The sequence below is a fragment of the Scatophagus argus genome, chromosome 17 (assembly GCF_020382885.2).
Source record: "Scatophagus argus isolate fScaArg1 chromosome 17, fScaArg1.pri, whole genome shotgun sequence".
Lineage (NCBI taxonomy): Eukaryota > Metazoa > Chordata > Actinopteri > Scatophagidae > Scatophagus > Scatophagus argus.
The window spans coordinates 20,962,354-20,984,245 of record NC_058509.1 but is presented as its reverse complement, the minus strand read 5'-3'; the positions used below and the strand labels follow the sequence as shown (position 1 = coordinate 20,984,245).

Sequence of the window (21,892 nt, the reverse complement as noted above, 5' to 3'; positions counted from 1 at the left end):
AGAGCAGCTGGTACTCATGTCCTCTAGAACAAGACCTTTTCCTCTGGAATGAAGGGCCATTTTAACACCCATTTGGAAGATGATATTGTTTTTTCCATTGTGCATGTTCTCAGAGATGTTTGCACAAACCTTTGACACAGTGGGCCTGGAGTTTTCTGGATCCATGCAGTTCAGATTCCTGCCTCAGCCAGCTGGTAATCCAAACTTCAGCACATGCACGGATGGCATATGTTTGTCTTTAGCATCAACAGCCCGCTTTGGCACCAATATAATGAGTTACATTAATGTCGACTTGACTCATGTTTACAATGTCGTGCTCCGAAATACAGAAAGGCTACAGTCAAAAGCTCCAGAACATGCTAACTGGTCAGGGATCATATGTTAAGCCTGACACTTTCATCATTTAGCGATGGACATTACTGTTCTAAACTAAATAGACAGGGTTGCTTGAAATGAATCTTAACTACATATTAGTTCATTTACGCTGATATTGTGAATACCCACATGAATAAAATACTGGCAGTGAATTATTTCCAGGTACATACTGTGTAATATGACCTTAATTTCAAAATAATTTCATGTCTGACCTCATCATCTCCATTGAATTTTGTAAATGTATGCTGACTTTGATAGCTGCGACGTGTTTCAAACAAGCTGGGATGGCACCAACAAAAGAATGGAAAAGTTCTGTGCTACTCAAAAACACCTGTTAGGAATATTCCACAGGTAAACAGGTTCAGTCTGACACAGACACAGATGCCAACAGCAATAACAACAGAAATAATACAACAACATTTCTGACATGTATTTTATTTGGAGACTATTCAGTATAACAGCATATGAACAACCCTTAGAGGAAAGGGTAAAAAAACCACAAAAACAAGTACTGTAAGTCAAAAGTATATGAATAAAAATATTAAAAAGGAAATTTGACTATAAAATGTTTTAAAAATAATTATCAAGGTGCACAGTATGACTGTTATTTCAATGAGAGAACTGTCCACTTTTCTACAGGAATGTACCAGATCGTCAAAAGTGTAAAGAGTATTTACAGATTATTTGTTATCTATACATGGATTATGATCTTGCACACTGCAAAGTGTGTGAGGGCAGTGTAAAATATAAATTAACGTGATTTTGGGTCCTCCCTGCAGATTAAGGTGCCACCCCTGAACCACAACGTCTCTGGTTCAAGTCATGTCATCTTTATAATCTTTTCTCTAATAGAGGCTGAAATACCCAAATACATATTTATTAAACCCATCATAATTATGTGTATTATATTCATTCTGAGAATTTTTACCAACCATGTAAATGGGTATCATGTCCCCCAGGTATCAATAAAGTATTCTGATTATGTGTATGTATGTATTTGAATGCAGTTGAATTGAACTGAACTGAACTGAAGCATATTTCCAGCCCAGCCCAAATGAACCTGGTAGGTTTCAGTATCATTGTGTGTGATAATGACACACTTGAATGACTCATTAGTCTGATGGATGCTTATACATAGACTAACCTTTCCCTACTTCCCAATGTGTTTACTACAACTGTGTTCACCTTCAACTTCCCGTGTTCACATCTGCTGAGCACGCGCTACAGTCTCCCAGCCATGCGGTGTCCACGCGTCGCTTTCGGGCGCCGATTGGCTAGAGCTGACACAAACAAACGTTTTCCACCAATGAGAAAGGTGTTCACGCGCTGAGCCATGCTGTTCATTCTGGCTCCTCATGCCCAGACTAGGCTAGTCGTATAAAACGTACAGCCTCTCTTTGTTTATAGCAGAAAGAGGTGGAAGCTACTGCTTCCTTTAGCAGTCGATCGCGCCTCAGCGGTTTACTCGAGCAGTGTAATTCGATATTTTATCTTTGTATCGGATACCATAAAGAAGCAACCATGGTGGCTATGACGAAGAGAATGAAAACCTTCCAAGTTATTTTTACGGACCCCAGCAAAACTTTCTACTGCGGCGGGGACACGGTGTCTGGCCGTATAGAGGTGGAAGTGAACGAGGTGACGCGTGTGTCCGCAGTGAAGGTTCTGGGTCTTGGCTGCGCCAAGGTGGAGTACGCTAAAGGCAAGCAGCGGTGCCGACAGGAGGCCGAGTACCTCAGATATGAAGAGGTGCTGCGGCTGGATGACCAGCCCACAGGTACTGACAATGTGTCCCATGACGTTATCAGCCTTTGCACGCAGTTGTAATTACAGTCAACCTTGCAGCTGAGTAACACGTGTCAGTGTAACTTGAATGAATTGTTAGCACGTCGTACCACCCACTGTTGTTAGGAAAGATAATGTTGATCATGTTGTTTTATTGCTCCTTGGTTTTTCTTTTCACTGAGGCTGAGGGGTGACTGGCCAGCTTTGGGTACACCCTGAAAACGGAACTAGCTTGATTTCACTTTGTTTGAGCAGACTACAGGGAGCCTCCCAGAGTCGATTTATGGATAATTTCTGACGAGGAATGAAACAGCTGCCAGTGTTAGTCACGTTATTCATCGTAACGAATCACAGGATTCAAAGTAAAATCTATGTTGAATTTGTCTTTCCAGATTCAGATGGGTCAGTACTCTTAAGGCCTGGCAACAAATATGAGTACAACTTCGGATTTGAGCTCCCCCGGAATGGGTAAGGCCGAATTTCTGAATTCATCAGTATGACATCATCTTCAAAGAAGGATTTAGAAGATTTAGAAGATTTTAATTTTCCACGTGTTCTCACAGGCAACTGGTATCATCATACAAGGGGAAGTTTGGCTATGTCCATTACTATGTGAAGGCCCTGATGGAGAGGCCACACCAGCCCACTCTGGAGTGCAAGAAACCCTTTGAGGTGGAGGAGCCTCTAGATGTCAACACCCCAGACCTGCTGGTGAGTTTACTGACCAACAAGTGGAATCTTTACATGGACATTTATTTTCTTTTCAGCTTGCTCATTTTGGGTTAGACGGCCTAAACGCATGGAGTTCTTTTGTGTCTGATATATAGTTATGACATTTTCCTCCTTGAGTTTGTCATGAAGGCTCCAGATGAGCTGAATCTTACATTCCTGGGTCTCCCTAGTCTCCCACAGGTGGCATGAAGGAGAAGAAGGTCACCTGCATGTTCATCCCTGATGGCCAGGTGTCACTGAATGTTAAAATTGACCGCCGTGGCTTCTGTGAAGGTGAAGACATCTGCATCAATGCAAAGTTTGAGAACACCTGCTCTCGCATTGTCGTGCCGAAGGCTGCCATCATCGCCAAACACATCTACCAGGCCAACGGCCGCACCAAGGTTTTCCGCCAGAAGCTCTCCTCTGTACGTGGAAACCACATCATCTCTGGCATGTGTGACGCCTGGCAGGGAAAGACCATTAGGGTTCCAAAGATCAAACCATCCATGCTGGGCTGTAACATTATCCGTGTGGAGTACGCTCTAATGGTAAGCCTTCTGTTGCGTAGCAATGTCATATTCAATTTTTTCGGCTGTTTTGAGTAATGGAGATCAGTGTTAATGTATGCATTTATGATCCAATTGCCAGATTTACATCCACATTCCTGGTAGTGAGAAGCTGATCCTGGAGCTGCCTCTGGTTATTGGGACTGCTGGTCTGGGCAGCCGCAGCAACAGCGTGAGCAGCCAGGAGGGTTCGGTCAGCAATAGCTCCCAGAGCTGGGTGTCCCTCAGGATGCCTTCTGAGCCTCCCAGCTACTGTGACATTACCCGCGACTGCCGCCTGGACCAGCCCCTCACACCACTCCTGGACGACGTTGACGGAGACGAGAGCCCCATCTTCATGAATGCCCCAGCCTTCCAGTTCCCACCGCCTCCAGCATACACTGAGGTAGGTATCTCAATCATGTGTTTCAGTAAGTGACCCATTAATGCTTACTGCATGTCAAGTTAACAATAAATTTAGAAACTTAGGATATAGGTTATCTAAAATATTATACTTTTGCCCAGAATGAAGAGGAGTACAATGGCAATGCTCGCATGCTACCGGTCTGCTGAAGTCCAGTGGGGATTCCAGACTTGCGGTCCAGCCCTCAGGGACCATTCATCTAAGGCACTTAGAAAGGAGCAGAAGGTTGAAACTCTAGAAGAGATGGATGGAGATGTAAAGCCAGGACTACAGAGACGGACAGAAAGACGCTTTCCTGTTCTGTCACTGTGCTTCATCATTCACGCTGATCCTGAGTCCTCTTCCTGGAGCTTTTTTAGGTCAAGGACCTGGAGATAGAGCCACCGGGACTGTGGCGTGCTACATTTCTGAATAAGCTGTCCCTTCCAGAGACCTCAAACTGTTGGGAGTCTCACCGTCCATTCACAGCCACTTTATGACTTTTCAGTGGGGCCAAGCATTTTATGAGTCAGCCCCTAGCTGCATCATCTTAGCTTTTTTTGGGGGGTTGTCTTTTCCTCATGATGCTTTGTCATTCCAGTTAAACCCTGTATTTTTGGGGGTATTCATTAGAGGAACCATCATTTTTGTTAAGTCAAGTTAGCTTGAGTTGCTTCAGTTTATCAGGAATATCGTTGCCTTTGAGAATTATAGCATGTAATATAATCTTCCTTTGATGAATAGAGCCTCATGCAGCATTTGAAAGAAATGTGGTTTATTCCTTTATTTTATTGCACTTTCTGACTGATGCATTTTGCTCTACTACTGCCTCCAAGAACTTCTGTTTGTTATGTTTTCTTCGAACTATGTTTGTGATGTGGACAGTGAATTTTCTGTAAGTGTGGAACCTCACATATGATTTCCAAAGATTAGTGATTGGCTGTGGTTACTTGAGTGCCAAACGTGATCCATGCAACATGCACACACTCGTGGAATACGCCTTATCTGAGGATAATCATTGTGTCTAATCTGCGGTTGTCCTAGACAACATTTCACTGTGAGATCTCCACTGTGCTGGTTTCACAGCTTCTGTTCTTTCAGGGCTCAGAGGAAATCACTGTTAAAAGACTGATTTGTGAGAAAAGTATGTTTGCAATGCATTCTTAATACTTATAACAAGTATTTTTTGTATGAAACCCCATGGGTTATTTTTTTAATAAAGAGATGTTGAGAATATTCAGTGTTTCTGCTTTTTTCTTGTAACTGGTTTAAGATCTCAATCAACATCTGCTTAGTTGCACAGAAGTGCTGGTTCAGTGTTCCCAGTGGGATTGGAAAGGTGCATAGAAGAAGCAGGCAGTCTTAAGCACCATCAATAGGTGCCTGTAGAGAGGGCCTTTATTGTGGGAGCCTATAATTATGGCTCCCAGGGTAAAGGACCTGTGGCCCTAATCAGTCTTCTGATCCTGCTGATGTCCAGTGAGACATAAACGTGATGCTGCCAGTCAAGCTGGGACAAACTGTGCCTGTTCTGCCTCCACCTCAGTACAACCCTGATTCCAAAAACATGCCATACTGTGAACAAGGTGAGAAACAGCATCAAATCATTTACAAATGAGCTGCGTTAACTGACAGTGGCTTTACAACGTGTGTCCATGAGGAAAATGGGCTTTTCAACAAGCTGCCAAACCTAGCATTTTGATAGAGACCAGCTATTCTAACTTGTGAGGGTACCCAAAGTGGATCTCCAAGACACACAAACATCAGGACTGGACCTTTGGGGCAGTGGCAGAATGTGACTAAGCACCTTTACTCACATACTGCCCGAATTTTATTTCATTCATGCAATATTTTCATCTTTCTGACTGCAAAGCCAGCCGGCGTTCCTGCTGTGAGGCGTGCAGCCAGAGTGTCCGTAACAGCTGTCACGTTCCTAGTATGCGCTCTGCTCTGTGCTGCTGACATCTTGCAAATGACGAGAGCAACAGATAAGGAAACTGTTTTATCTGTGAGCCAGTATATGATAGAGTTAGAGTTCTGCTCCACAGCTGTATCTTCACTGCAGGAGTGCTGCTTCACAGCTCAAGAATGGCCACGTATGGACATTTCTGGTCTGCAGAGACCATTAAGCTTACTGAACACAGTCTTGCTCCACAGAGGATGAAAATAAGCATACATTTCTATAATGTATATGTATAATGTATGAAGATGGGGCTGTCAGTATGTTGTTTGTTTCACCCTCACCTGTGTACCTGCATAGTGGGTGGAATAGCATCACAGGCTGTAATAGACCGTGGCTCAGTTCAATGCTGACAGTATTTTACATACACAACTGTTAACTTTTCTCTCATTGTTGGCTTTTGTGACATCTTTTTTCTCTCTCTCTCTCTCCCACACTATGCCACGCTTTATCAAAATGCCACAATCTGGTGTGTGTCTAAAATGCTTCACAGTTCGTTCTTGCTGTTCAGCGGTAGTTTCGGTCTTCATACCCTGGCAGTGATGCACTATGGGAAGTCTTTGAGGAATCTTGTCCTTGTTATGCTGTGTGTTGTCCTTGTGTCAGAGTGTCAGAGAACTTGAGACACTTTCAGTTGTGGTGTGAAGTTACTATGACCATGTGAAACAAATATGCCTCCTCCCTGAATGTCCACTGGCAGAAAACTGCGATGTTTCCCTTTAGCTCTGTGTCCATTTGAAGTTGTAGAAATTTGGCAAAGGATTGTAGGAATGGGTGAAGGTGTGGAAATGTGTGTTGCCACCAGTGTGTATGGGTGGGTGAGGGGGGAGTGTACAGTCACATGTAGGGCAAGTGTCAACAAACAGAATGTCCAGTGGCTGTTTGACTGACGTGCACACATGTCCACTGTCCATCTGCTTTTCAAGAAAGACTAACATGGAAGAGAAACTGATCCTCATCGCATTTCCATTGCCTGTGATGCATCGCTTCCTTATCCATGCAAAACAATACTACATAGCAGACAATATGAAATGTTAATTATTAAATGAATACTGATCTTATATCTGTGAGAAGGAATGTCACTTGCTGAACACGACTAGTTCAAACCCTAGTGTATGGCTGGTGACGAACCAAGGATACCTGAACCCAAGCAGGCAGAGGTGGAAGAAGAATTCAGGTCCTTTACTTAAGTAAAAGTACTAACACCACACTGTGAAAATACTCCACTACAGGTAAAAGTCCTGCATTCAAAACCTTACTAAAAGTATGTAAGTATCATCAGCTAAATGTACATAAAGCATGAAAAGTAAAAGTACTCATAATACAGTGAATTGTTACCTGTCAGTGTTTTACTATTTAATTCAATTCAATTCAATTTTATTTAAAGTGTCAATTCATAATACAGTTATCTCAAGACACTTTACAGGTGTGTAAACAACAACAACAATAACAACAACAAACAACCAAAAAGAAGAGAATCACAGAGAAACAGGTCCCAGGGCAAAACTCCACACTGAGTAAGCATATGGTGACAGTGGCGAGGAAAAACTTCCTTTTAACAGGCTGAAACCTCGAGCAGAACCAGACTCAGTATAGACGGCCTTCTGCTGTGACCGCCTGGTAGGGAGAGGAGGTAGAGGAGAGACAGGGAGATGGAGAGAGACAGGAGAGGGGGAGATAGAGAGAAAAACGAGAGGAGGTGGAGGAGAGACAGGGAGGATAGAGAGAACAGTGCCGAGCAGGCGCAGCAGGATCCGGGCAGGGCCATGGAGAGGGTTCTGGATCCAACAGCACTATCAGTGCAATAGGCAGGGCCATAGAGGGCTCAGGATCCAGCAGCAGTACCAGGCCTCAGGAGGGCAAGGTAGGAGATTCTGGATCCAGCAACATGCTCCGGAAGTGCTAAGGAAAGATGGAGCGCAAGAGCTCCGGGGGAGAGGGCGAGTTAGTACTGTACCGGTGATGGGACATGATGAGTGAGCACCCCTGCTCTGAAAGCTCGGTGTCTAAGGATCTCCCCCAGCAATCTAAACCTATAGCAGCATAACTAGGGGTTGATCTAACTATAGGCTTTGTCAAAAAAGAGGGTTTTAAGTCTACTCTTAAACATAGAGAGGGATGTTTACCAGTTAATAATAACACTGCCACATTAATGTATATGTTACATTTCCCTGAAGTAGATGTTGGGGTCATTTTACACATTCTATAAGATCATTATGTTTGTAGCGTGGCTGTACTGTGAGAACCATGTATGTCTAAAAAGGCAATTTTGCATGAACCCAGAAAAAGAGCCCTGTTTTTTCAGCTTTGTGACGATGCATTTAACATCTAATCCAAGAGGCTTTTTAACAAGTTTAGTTTCCTTAAGAAGCAATCACAAACATTCAACTTCAAGTCATCAGCAGTACGTGGTTGTTCATGGCGCAGGAAGAAAATGTGTAATCTGAAAAGCAACGTATAACTAAAGCTGTCGGACAAAAGTACACTAATGGACTCTGAGATGTAGCGGAGTAGAAGTAAAAACGTAGCGTAAAGTGGAAATATCTTGAATTTGTACATGAGTAAATGTACTCTGTCACATTCAACCACAAGCAAGCGGAAAAGATGAAATAATTAGCTACAAGTACTGGATAAAAGGTTGAAACATAGCTTTTGAAGAGCGCTGTACATCACATTACTTCTAAAACCACATGGGCTCGTAGTAGTTTTTTAAAAAAATTAATTTGATTTACTTTATTAATCCCAAACTGGGAAATTACTTCTCTGCATTTAACCCACACACACACACAACATGCAGTGAAACACACAGGAGCAGTGGGCTGCATCAAGCGCCCGGGGAGCATATATTGGGGGTTAAGTGCCTTGCTCAAGGGCACATCAGCCAGCAAATGGGGGGTGGGGACATTATCACTCCACCACTTTTCCTGCCCATCCAGTGGGGGAATCGAACCAGCGACCTTCCAATCACAAGTCACCTCTCCAACCTCTAGGCCACGGCTGCCCTGAACAGCAGTCAATGTGCATTCAATGTATTTCTACACTTAAGGAGACCCCCGCTTATAATGTGGGTCTATTCAGTGTGCCATCGGCTTGCTTTGGGTACATTAATATAAGACAGCTTGTCTCCTTGTTTCTCTCTGTCAGCAGACACCCCAGTCTGCAGCGTAGTTCTGCCTCACCGACAAACCTGACCTGAGACTTACATGCAGTATTTACTCAATAAAAGCTACACTTCAGGTTCACCTTCTTATTTTTCCATATTCATTTCTCTTTATTCTTCTGAGCTCTATAAATAAACCTGACACAACATGCTATCATGCCTGTGTGTGTGTGTGTGATCATGTCGTGATAGCCTGATGCACGCCTGGCTCTGTCCTCAGACGAGGCCCGTGATTGGCTGAAGCAGTTGTTCACGAGGACGTGCATTCGAGGGCTGCGTGCTCACACACAAACGCACGCATGTTCTCAGAGGTGGTTTCCTCCAGGAATCTGTTTCCTCATCCTTCCTCTGTGTGTTCTTTCGGTGTGTGCTGTGATTCACCAAAGAAAGCATACACAGCAAGTCTGGTCATGAGCCTCAGGTTAGCTATGTTACAAAGCCTACTTCTGATAAACACCCACTCCGTGTGTAATACCTCAGTTATTATGACTACAGCCGGGCTAATGCTTACAGTTAATATTGCCCACAGCACCATCCATCTGTGCTATGCATCCCTGATATTATAGTGTATACTTGAAACTCGTGATGGTGTTTAGTGAGATCAACGGACTTTTGAAACAAATAAGTCCATGTAAAATAACACATTTGTCACAGCCTTTACAGCTAGCTCTCAAATGAACGAGTTCCTGTCACAGAACGACTGAAAATGCACCATAAACTCCATAGCAAGCAGTTGGATTTTTTAAATTTGTTTCATTTTTGCTTTGGTCAGAATGAAGCTACATGATAGAGAGGCTATAAAAGGAGCTGGAGAGGGGAGCTGTGGGAAGAGACAGGTTAAAACTGGTTAAACCTGAAGCAGAAGAGCCTGAGAATCCTGACTTTGGTCCAGGTGAAGGGTGAAAAACACTTCCCTTCCCATAATTTAGCTATTTCCTGTCTTTCCCCTGCGCTTTTAACAGAGGTTGTCTGTCCGAGCTGTGATAACCCTGATGACATCATACGATGACTCATGCTGATGCTGTGACAAGAAATACATCAGTGCAGGATCCAAGTGGTTTTAGGATAAAGTAAGTCAGTATTGCCATAATCATAATGCAGGTCATGTAATTAATGTCATTTTATATGATGACAAGGAGAACATTCTGAGGGGCACACTGAATACTGGAACAAAATACTGTTTTCGCAGCACTAAATCAAGTCTGTTTTTAACTTTCTTTTTTGTTACTCCCATATTCCCCAGCTGAAATGTCATTATTATTAATTATTATTATTATTATTAATAATTAAGGCTTATTCTTACATCTCTTTTATTTGAATTTGTCCTAACTGTATCCTATGTCAGATAAAATGGCTGTCAGTCACAATACACGGCTGTGCTGTGCTGTGCTGTGCTGTGCTGTGCTGTGCTGTGCTGTGCTGTGCTGTGCTGTGCTGTGCTGAGAGGTTCAAGTAACAAGATTTCCATTATTCACCTACAAAACAGTGGAACCTTGTTTGATTATGAACACAACTTTATGACTTGATGATGCTGATAATGAAGAAACATGTACTAAGAACACATACATGAGACACCATGAAACAAGTTTCTCTTTTTCTGTTTACAGTCCCATCATCATTACTTCTCAGAAGTTTTACAGGTTTCCCCACTTTTCTTCGTCTCTGCTGTTGCAGCCATCCACAAAGACAGATCTGTGGCTGGAAAAACCCACAGAGCGCTGATTGGCTGAAATCTGCTGCCATGCGTTCTGTGATTGGCTGAAGTCCTTGTTCATGCGTGGGGCATGCAGGCAGGGCATGGCAGCTTCCTCTGGAGCAAGTCTTGTTTTTGTTTCAGTTAGCTGACTTCCAAAGGGACATTCTGCTCTGTACTGTTGAGGCCACTTTCACTTTTGGAATTTCAAAGTGATTTATGCCAAAAGTCCCTTGAGTCCTTTGTGTCCTCATCCATGTCTGTCCCACATCTGTCTCTGTAGAGTGATACGTCTCCTCTATTTCTTTGCATACTTAGAGTGAAGTTACTTTTACTTTTTTCTGTGTGGATGGCGGTCTGAGCATGCTCAGTCTGAGTCCAGCTGCCAACCGGATCAACAACTGAGAGATAAGCTCTACCAGCTACACCGTGTACACAGCGTCTCCACCCACACACACACACACACACACACACACACACACACACACACACACACACACACACACACACACTGCTTCAGTCAGCTTCTTCACCTCCACACACCACCTCTCCATCGTCACATAGTGCTGCATTCAGCTTCTCCAACTGCACACCCAGCGTCTTCATCTGAACGCACAACTTCTACACCCACACACACACACACACACAGCTTCTGCACCCACACACACACACACACACAGCTTCTGCACCCACACACACACACACACAGCTTCTACACACATACACACAGCTTCTACACCCACACACAAAGCTTCTACATCTACACACACACACACAGCTTCTACACCTACACACACACACAGCTTCTACACCTACACACACACACAGCTTCTACACCTACACACACACAGCTTCTACACCCACACACACACACAGCTTCTACACCTACACACACACAGCTTCTACACCCACACACACAGCTTCTACACCCACCCACACACACACACACAGTTTCTACACCTACACACACACAGCTTCTACACACAGCTTCTACACTCACACACACACAGCTTCTACACCCCCCCACACACAGCTTCTACACCTACACACACACAGCTTCTACACCCACACACACACACAGCTTCTACACCCACACACACACACAGCTTCTACACCCACACACACAGCTTCTACACACACACACACACACACAGCTTCTACACCCCCACACACACACATACACAGATTCTACACCCATACACACAGCTTCTACACCGACACACACAGGCTCTACACACACATACACACACACACACACACACACACACACAGATTCTACACCCACACACACACACAGCTTCTGCACCCACCCACCCACCCACACACACACACACACACAGCTTCTACACACACACACACACACAGCCTTGTCTATATCACATTGTAGGGACACAAGACATGAACGTGCAATGTGGGAACCACCCTTTCTGAAGGTCTTACAGCATTGAAAAAAATCAGGTGGTATACTGGAGCAGCCAGAAACACACATATCACTTCAAATTGTCAATCAGACAAAGTAGAATTCCTCACCTGACCAGGGACAGCTTCCTGGGGACTTTTCAGGTTTTTAGTGACTTGTGGGGTAACCTTATACACACTTTCAGATTTTTCTATCTTCCTTTGGACCAGTTGACACACTTTCAAGTTTAACTTACTTTGTAGAGACCTTAAACACTGATGGTGTTTAAACATTTATTTGAAGGAATATATCATTTGTAAGTTTTGTTAATAAGTTAATATTCATTGAAAAAAAAATAATGGGGTAATTATTTAGTTTAAAAGACTTATTAGACCATATTAAAAGACTATATTCATTTGAATATCTGAGTTGAATTAATAAGAAGATTAATAATAGAAGTTAATTTCCAGATAAAATGCTTATGTGGTATGAAAATGACGAAAGATGTATGATTTGAAGTCTCATCTTGTCATTTTTTAAGTTTTAAGACTAAGCTGCAACACATAGCTCTCAAAGTTAGCGCAAATGATGCAATGTTTAAGATTTTACTACTACAAGTCATCTTAAGTAACAGACAGACATGGGTCAAGGGATATTTTTTAATAGCTTGACAGCCCTGCTATCACATAAGAAAAATAAATTGTATCAAAACAATTTTTTGCAAATCCAAGCAGATTTTTTGAATGTGAACATTACAATATGATTCATTAATATCAATCATTTAAGTGATACTGTCTCAAAAAAACAAACAAAAAAACAGTCCTGTTCTGCTATGTAAATCAAGTAACCTTGAGCAGGACCCAGCTCATAAGGGCAAACCTTCCTGCTGATAGCCAGATCATGTCCAGAAAGTAAACCGGGAGCTGGAGCAACAGCTCAGCAACAACAACAGGACCATCAAGCAGCTGCAGCAGAGACTGGCAGAACTGAAGAGGAATCTGCAGAAGGAACTGAAACTAAAGCCTGAGCCAGAAGCTGAAGGGAAGGAGAAATGCCAGAAAGCCGAGCAGAAAAACAAGAGAAGGTTTGTCCAGACCCTCCACCAGCATCCACCCCTAGCCCCCTGACCTCCAACACCACAGTGATCAACACCTCAGACCTCAACGACTCACAGGAAATCAACTGTGAGTATCTTTCATTTAGCTGGGAGGAACTGGTGCATGGACACAGAGACTCATCAGAATCCGTGTAGCTTACAAGGTGACGATCGACTCCAGCTTTGTTTGATGAAAGAATCGGTCCTGATTCATCCTTGTTCTAGAGAAGAAATAGTGAAGACATAATATATGAATAACACACATACATACATACACAAAAGAAGACGACTAAGATTAAAACAATTTGGAATAATTTGTTTATTGAATTCAATTTAAACTTGTTTGCATTATTGTATTATTATACTTAAAAAACCCCACTACAAATTACTTTAAAAATGTCTTTATGTAGTTCTAAAGTTTCAAGTTGGTTGTGATTTGTCAACCATATGCTGCCTGATAGAGGACTTGTGAAAACACTGACGTTGCTTAAATTAAAGAAAAAAAACAAGGCATAGCAAAAATTTAAAATGTGCAAAACCTGACTATACTCTTTCACTTATGAAGATTCTAGATCAGTGTCACAATATCCTAGCGAGTCCCCACTGAGTCAGAAAACCAGACTGTGCTTGGCAACATGTCTGACACAACAGTTTAACCAATGTAGCCAAACCAAACATGTATTTCATAGATTTTTCATAGGTCAAAGTTGGCTCTGGTAAAAGTGAGTTTTGTATAGCTTGCTATAGCACTGCAGTGACTGGTACAAATGGAAAACAAGTGAATATCAAGTTGTACAGGGTTGAACTGAGCTGTGACACAAGAACTGATGTAAAGTACAGGAAGCACACTTAGCCTGTGTTATAGGCCTTGTCTTAGACGTGTATTTCAGTTGACTGTAAGAATGAAAGAATCTCATCAGTGTCACTAAGAGTGCAGAGTAATACTTAGCTACGGTGGTCCCCACAAGACACCGTACAAGTGTGTAAGACAGCAGCTAGAGTAAATGGCTGGCTGGTCCCCACTTAGTAAGAAAACCATACTGTGCTTGGCAACATGTCGGAAACCAATTTAACCAATGCAGAATAAACCAAAGACTGGGCACAAGAGCAAATGTTGCACCTATATGAGTAAAAGAGAAACACTGATGTTGAAAACTAACTGATTCTTACCTGTGTGATGGTGGATGGAGGTGTCTCAGCAACCTTCTCTGCTGGTGTGGAGACCTGAGAGTGAGAGGACTCGGCCACACAAGGCTGTTCTTCTGTCTGAAATAATAGGTCATCATTAATGAGCAGTTTGTCAACAGAAATAAATCTATTAGACTACATGACAAAGCAACAGTGAAAACAAGACAGAAGACTATAGCATAAACATCAATGTCTGTGTGTACCTGGCTCTAAATCATATTTTTTTCCATAGGTTCACTTGTTTCTGGCTACAATGTATAGCTTGCTATAGCACTGCAGTGACTGGTACAGCTGAAAACAAGTGAATATCAAGTTGTACAGGGTTGAACTGAGCTGTGACACAAGAACTGATGTAAAGTACAGGAAGCACACTTAGCCTGTGTTATAGGCCTTGTCTTAGACGTGTATTTCAGTTGACTGTAAGAATGAAAGAATCTCATCAGTGTCACTAAGAGTGCAGAGTAATACTTAGCTACGGTGGTCCCCACAAGACACCGTACAAGTGTGTAAGACAGCAGCTAGAGTAAATGGCTGGCTGGTCCCCACTTAGTAAGAAAACCATACTGTGCTTGGCAACATGTCGGAAACCAGTTTAACCAATGCAGAATAAACCAAAGACTGGGCACAAGAGCAAATGTTGCACCTATTTGAGTAAAAGAGAAACACTGATGTTGAAAATAACTGATTCTTACCTGTATGATGGTGGATGGAGGTGTCTCAGCAACCTTCTCTGCTGGTGTGGAGACCTGAGAGTGAGAGGACTCGGCCACACAAGGCTGTTCTTCTGTCTGAAATAATAGGTCATCATTAATGAGCAGTTTGTCAACAGAAATAAGTCTATTAGACTACATGATAAAGCAACAGTGAAAACAAGACAGAAGACTATAGCATAAACATCAATGTCTGTGTGTACCTGGCTCTAAATCATATTTTTTTCCATAGGTTCACTTGTTTCTGGCTACAATGTATAGCTTGCTATAGCACTGCAGTGACTGGTACAAATGGAAAACAAGTGAATATCAAGTTGTACAGGGTTGAACTGAGCTGTGACACAAGAACTGATGTAAAGTACAGGAAGCACACTTAGCCTGTGTTATAGGCCTTGTCTTAGACGTGTATTTCAGTTGACTGTAAGAATGAAAGAATCTCATCAGTGTCACTAAGAGTGCAGAGTAATACTTAGCTACGGTGGTCCCCACAAGACACCGTACAAGTGTGTAAGACAGCAGCTAGAGTAAAATGGCTGGCTGGTCCCCACTTAGTAAGAAAACCATACTGTGCTTGGCAACATGTCGGAAACCAATTTAACCAATGCAGAATAAACCAAAGACTGGGCACAAGAGCAAATGTTGCACCTATATGAGTAAAAGAGAAACACTGATGTTGAAACTAACTGATTCTTACCTGTGTGATGCTGGATGGAGGTGTCTCAGCAACCTTCTCTGCTGGTGTGGAGACCTGAGAGTGAGAGGACTCGGCCACACAAGGCTGTTCTTCTGTCTGAAATAATAGGTCATCATTAATGAGCAGTTTGTCAACAGAAATAAATCTATTAGACTACATGACAAAGCAACAGTGAAAACAAGACAGAAGACTATAGCATAAACATCAATGTCTGTGTGTACCTGGCTCTAAATCATATTTTTTTCCATAGGTTCACTTGTTTCTGGCTACAATGTATAGCTTGCTATAGCACTGCAGTGACTGGTACAAATGGAAAACAAGTGAATATCAAGTTGTACAGGGTTGAACTGAGCTGTGACACAAGAACTGATGTAAAGTACAGGAAGCACACTTAGCCTGTGTTATAGGCCTTGTCTTAGACGTGTATTTCAGTTGACAGTAAGAATGAAAGAATCTCATCAGTGTCACTAAGAGTGCAGAGTAATACTTAGCTACGGTGGTCCCCACAAGACACCGTACAAGTGTGTAAGACAGCAGCTAGAGTAAATGGCTGGCTGGTCCCCACTTAGTAAGAAAACCATACTGTGCTTGGCAACATGTCGGAAACCAGTTTAACCAATGCAGAATAAACCAAAGACTGGGCACAAGAGCAAATGTTGCACCTATTTGAGTAAAAGAGAAACACTGATGTTGAAAATAACTGATTCTTACCTGTGTGATGGTGGATGGAGGTGTCTCAGCAACCTTCTCTGCTGGTGTGGAGACCTGAGAGTGAGAGGACTCGGCCACACAAGGCTGTTCTTCTGTCTGAAATAATAGGTCATCATTAATGAGCAGTTTGTCAACAGAAATAAGTCTATTAGACTACATGATAAAGCAACAGTGAAAACAAGACAGAAGACTATAGCATAAACATCAATGTCTGTGTGTACCTGGCTCTAAATCATATTTTTTTCCATAGGTTCACTTGTTTCTGGCTACAATGTATAGCTTGCTATAGCACTGCAGTGACTGGTACAGCTGAAAACAAGTGAATATCAAGTTGTACAGGGTTGAACTGAGCTGTGACACAAGAACTGATGTAAAGTACAGGAAGCACACTTAGCCTGTGTTATAGGCCTTGTCTTAGACGTGTATTTCAGTTGACTGTAAGAATGAAAGAATCTCATCAGTGTCACTAAGAGTGCAGAGTAATACTTAGCTACGGTGGTCCCCACAAGACACCGTACAAGTGTGTAAGACAGCAGCTAGAGTAAATGGCTGGCTGGTCCCCACTTAGTAAGAAAACCATACTGTGCTTGGCAACATGTCGGAAACCAGTTTAACCAATGCAGAATAAACCAAAGACTGGGCACAAGAGCAAATGTTGCACCTATATGAGTAAAAGAGAAACACTGATGTTGAAACTAACTGATTCTTACCTGTGTGATGGTGGATGGAGGTGTCTCAGCAACCTTCTCTGCTGGTGTGGAGACCTGAGAGTGAGAGGACTCGGCCACACAAGGCTGTTCTTCTGTCTGAAATAATAGGTCATCATTAATGAGCAGTTTGTCAACAGAAATAAATCTATTAGACTACATGATAAAGCAACAGTGAAAACAAGACAGGAGAGTATAGCATAAACATCAATGTCTGTGTGTACCTGGCTCTAAATCATATTTTTTTCCATAGGTTCACTTGTTTCTGGCTACAATGTATAGCTTGCTATAGCACTGCAGTGACTGGTACAGCTGAAAACAAGTGAATATCAAGTTGTACAGGGTTGAACTGAGCTGTGACACAAGAACTGATGTAAAGTACAGGAAGCACACTTAGCCTGTGTTATAGGCCTTGTCTTAGACGTGTATTTCAGTTGACAGTAAGAATGAAAGAATCTCATCAGTGTCACTAAGAGTGCAGAGTAATACTTAGCTACGGTGGTCCCCACAAGACACCGTACAAGTGTGTAAGACAGCAGCTAGAGTAAATGGCTGGCTGGTCCCCACTTAGTAAGAAAACCATACTGTGCTTGGCAACATGTCGGAAACCAGTTTAACCAATGCAGAATAAACCAAAGACTGGGCACAAGAGCAAATGTTGCACCTATTTGAGTAAAAGAGAAACACTGATGTTGAAAATAACTGATTCTTACCTGTGTGATGGTGGATGGAGGTGTCTCAGCAACCTTCTCTGCTGGTGTGGAGACCTGAGAGTGAGAGGACTCGGCCACACAAGGCTGTTCTTCTGTCTGAAATAATAGGTCATCATTAATGAGCAGTTTGTCAACAGAAATAAGTCTATTAGACTACATGATAAAGCAACAGTGAAAACAAGACAGAAGACTATAGCATAAACATCAATGTCTGTGTGTACCTGGCTCTAAATCATATTTTTTTCCATAGGTTCACTTGTTTCTGGCTACAATGTATAGCTTGCTATAGCACTGCAGTGACTGGTACAGCTGAAAACAAGTGAATATCAAGTTGTACAGGGTTGAACTGAGCTGTGACACAAGAACTGATGTAAAGTACAGGAAGCACACTTAGCCTGTGTTATAGGCCTTGTCTTAGACGTGTATTTCAGTTGACTGTAAGAATGAAAGAATCTCATCAGTGTCACTAAGAGTGCAGAGTAATACTTAGCTACGGTGGTCCCCACAAGACACCGTACAAGTGTGTAAGACAGCAGCTAGAGTAAATGGCTGGCTGGTCCCCACTTAGTAAGAAAACCATACTGTGCTTGGCAACATGTCGGAAACCAGTTTAACCAATGCAGAATAACCAAAGACTGGGCACAAGAGCAAATGTTGCACCTATTTGAGTAAAAGAGAAACACTGATGTTGAAAATAACTGATTCTTACCTGTATGATGGTGGATGGAGGTGTCTCAGCAACCTTCTCTGCTGGTGTGGAGACCTGAGAGTGAGAGGACTCGGCCACACAAGGCTGTTCTTCTGTCTGAAATAATAGGTCATCATTAATGAGCAGTTTGTCAACAGAAATAAGTCTATTAGACTACATGATAAAGCAACAGTGAAAACAAGACAGAAGACTATAGCATAAACATCAATGTCTGTGTGTACCTGGCTCTAAATCATATTTTTTTCCATAGGTTCACTTGTCTCTGGCTACAATGAGTTTTGTATAGCTTTCTATAGCACTGCAGTGACTGGTACAGCTGAAAACAAGTGAATATCAAGTTGTACAGGGTTGAACTGAGCTGTCACACAAGAACTGATGTAAAGTACAGGAAGCACACTTAGCCTGTGTTATAGGCCTTGTCTTAGACGTGTATTTCAGTTGACTGTAAGAATGAAAGAATCTCATCAGTGTCACTAAGAGTGCAGAGTAACACTTAGCTACGGTGGTCCCCACAAGACACCGTACAAGTGTGTAAGACAGCAGCTAGAGTAAATGGCTGGCTGGTCCCCACTTAGTAAGAAAACCATACTGTGCTTGGCAACATGTCGGAAACCAATTTAACCAATGCAGAATAAACCAAAGACTGGGCACAAGAGCAAATGTTGCACCTATTTGAGTAAAAGAGAAACACTGATGTTGAAAATAACTGATTCTTACCTGTATGATGGTGGATGGAGGTGTCTCAGCAACCTTCTCTGCTGGTGTGGAGACCTGAGAGTGAGAGGACTCGGCCACACAAGGCTGTTCTTCTGTCTGAAATAATAGGTCATCATTAACGAGCAGTTTGTGCACAAGTGTTCACAACAGCAATCATTGCACATTTTTTACTCCAAGTGAAATGTTGAAATGTTGAACTAATGTTGAAATTCAAAAAACTGTTATGTCACAATGATTATTACTGTGTAGGTGTTATACCCACATTAGTGCAAGCTCATTACTGCATTGCCTTAATTTTCTTTAAATGTATACAAAAAAACAAGTATCTCAAAAAAACTGTATGATAGGCTGCAAAGCTTTCTTTAATTGTCGAAATCTGAACAGAGGCACAAAAATAACAATCATTCTGGTGCATTATATTTAAGCCACATTTGACACTGATAATAAATAATGACATACCTGTTTCCTCCATGGCCAATCATTTCCACCATAGTCATATGTAATTTCTTCTCCTGGCTGTATGTCCCTCAAAGCAAATAGGCAGAGGTATGATTTGGCCTCCGTAATGACCCTCTTCATTTTGCAGTTTGGGTGCCTGTGGTCATCATTGACAAGGCGTCCAAGGCTGCCATCTTCTTGGGCTGCATCAATGCTTTGGAATAGCAAAAAATAAATGACTGGGCTTGATAATATTAAATTACTGATTAAAGTACCTTTTTTCTAATTTGCCATTACTCTCATGTTCCTTGTAACACCATAAGGTTATTATGAGATTTGTCAGTGCTATGAAAAAAAGAAAAAAAAAAAAACAATCAATCAAAACCTTACCACCATGTCTTTTCTTTCCAGTAGAAGTCAAACATGAAAACAGCACATGAGCTGTGATAGGTCCTCTTCCTCTTTATTGACTCTTCCAAATTTATCAACGTCCCTCTGTACTCCACCACAAAGTCTCCTTTTGAGAAATGGGATTTGGCAAACACCCCTCGACCTGTTAAAACCAATACTACAAATGTTATTTTATACAGTTTAGGCTGGAGGGGTTAAAGTGCACCACATTAAAAGTGAACTGGATTCATAACAAGATAAAACACAAAGTATGTTTTATATTTTACACAAACGAGGTCATAAACTTGCATACGGAAGGTGGCAAACACACAGTACCTTTATAGGAGTTGATGTATTTTACTTCCAGTTCTGCAGTCTTGTCCAGTGCTTTCACAACATGTTCCACTGCATCCTCTAAGGGAAGCCATCACATACCTAATCATTAATACAAAAATATCATAATATTAACAGAGTTTGGGGTTATATAAATATTGCATTTCATGAAAATGTTTAAATGAGTTATACTAGTTACTAAGAGTGATGGCGAACAGGCAATCATCTAACAAACAGTCCCACATCATGGTTTTCCTTGTCTATCGAAGGCCAAGGTGGTTAAAGCGTGTGGGGGGGGCGTTCAAGTGTAGTATCTTTTGCGTACATAAAGCCTTTGTTTTCAATGTAGACTCACGCTCACAACCCAGAACAACAAGCTTGATTTTCAGCCATGGAGGGAGGAGCGTAAACATTCTCAGCTTGGCATTCTTGGCTTTTAAATAGACCCGTGACGTAGCTAATTAGCTAGCGCTAGCTGCTCTGCTAACGTCAAGTAGCTCTCCCTCAAAACTCACGATTTCACTCTATGACCAAATACGTCATGCTGAAGTTGCTTTTAGACGTTTTTTTCACAGACTCGCGTAAATAAATGTTAAAGTTATGATGACTTACCTGTTTGAGTCCACTCTGCCACTTGACCTGCACGCTGTGCCCGTCTGCTCCTTCAGCTGTCATGTCAAAGAGCGCTTGTTCTGTATCATCAGTACATCCAGGAAATGTGGTAAAGGTGCATTACAGATGACTCCGACCGCCAGTCATGTCACTTAACGTGTATCAAGCCCACCCATGTGTGCCCCTCCCCCACCAATCTATCCACGGCATAAAAATTAAAACTATTTATTAAGCAATGAGACCCAGTGTTTTCTCCACGTGTAAGTACTAATTTAAACGTGCAAGACTTGACTTATTGCTATGTTTTTTGGTAATGCATCATAATTACATATCAGAAATTGATTTAAATTGTAATGGCAGTATCTAATAACCTTTACTATTCACCCCCAAAGACCCACATATAGAAGAAAATTGTAAACATATTTTTTACCTTTTAGATGTTGTCTAAACTCATAATCACACCAAAATGATAATCACAGAAGTAATATTTTTATGAATGATATTTTTCATAAAAACATTGAGTTATTTATTATTTATTTTAGAATTATATTTACTGAAATCAGATATTTTTTTTACAAATCCTGGAAAACTGAATGAAAACTCTAACTAAATTATGATACTCCCAAAAGCAGTTCTATTTCTCTGAGAAGCAGAGCTGGACCATTGCACTTTCTGCAAAGCATGTAGGTGTAGCCTTTAGCATTGTGTCTGTACTGTCCTCTATTATTTTTTACAGGAAAATGTCCAATCATGTCCTTGCATACTTCTTTTGGTGCTGATACTTGGACAAACAAGTAAAACCCTGAAAACATGACCTGTACTATACATATGTTTAAATAA

The 21,892-nt window shown here is 41.8% G+C and overlaps 1 protein-coding gene and 1 long non-coding RNA gene across 2 annotated transcripts; one reads left to right on the top strand and one right to left on the bottom strand.

Moving 5' to 3' along the window:
- The first annotated feature begins 1,760 nt into the window (after window positions 1–1,760).
- txnipa (thioredoxin interacting protein a) lies at window positions 1,761–5,058 on the top strand. Its single transcript, XM_046417368.1, has 6 exons — window positions 1,761–2,152; window positions 2,553–2,628; window positions 2,724–2,871; window positions 3,063–3,422; window positions 3,523–3,825; window positions 3,945–5,058. The coding sequence occupies exons 1-6, from the start codon at window positions 1,897–1,899 to the stop codon at window positions 3,990–3,992; spliced, it is 1,191 nt and encodes a 396-aa protein (XP_046273324.1). The 5' UTR covers window positions 1,761–1,896; the 3' UTR covers window positions 3,993–5,058.
- A 14,257-nt stretch (window positions 5,059–19,315) lies between these two features.
- LOC124074717 lies at window positions 19,316–21,466 on the bottom strand. The gene is made up of 5 exons (XR_006845901.1): window positions 21,053–21,466; window positions 20,444–20,542; window positions 20,108–20,270; window positions 19,739–19,931; window positions 19,316–19,375 (listed from the first exon to the last, which is right to left on the bottom strand). It is a non-coding gene; the product is annotated as an uncharacterized LOC124074717 (long non-coding RNA).
- Window positions 21,467–21,892: the final 426 nt, after the last annotated feature.

Bases quoted from the DNA above. Each gene is read 5' to 3' on its own strand.
- txnipa (XM_046417368.1), top strand. From the start codon at position 1,897: ATGGTGGCTATGACGAAGAGAATGAAAACCTTCCAAGTTATTTTTACG. The intron at 2,153-2,552 runs GTACTGACAATG...TTGTCTTTCCAG, and splicing joins GCTGGATGACCAGCCCACAG to ATTCAGATGGGTCAGTACTC. The intron at 3,826-3,944 runs GTAGGTATCTCA...ACTTTTGCCCAG, and splicing joins CGCCTCCAGCATACACTGAG to AATGAAGAGGAGTACAATGG.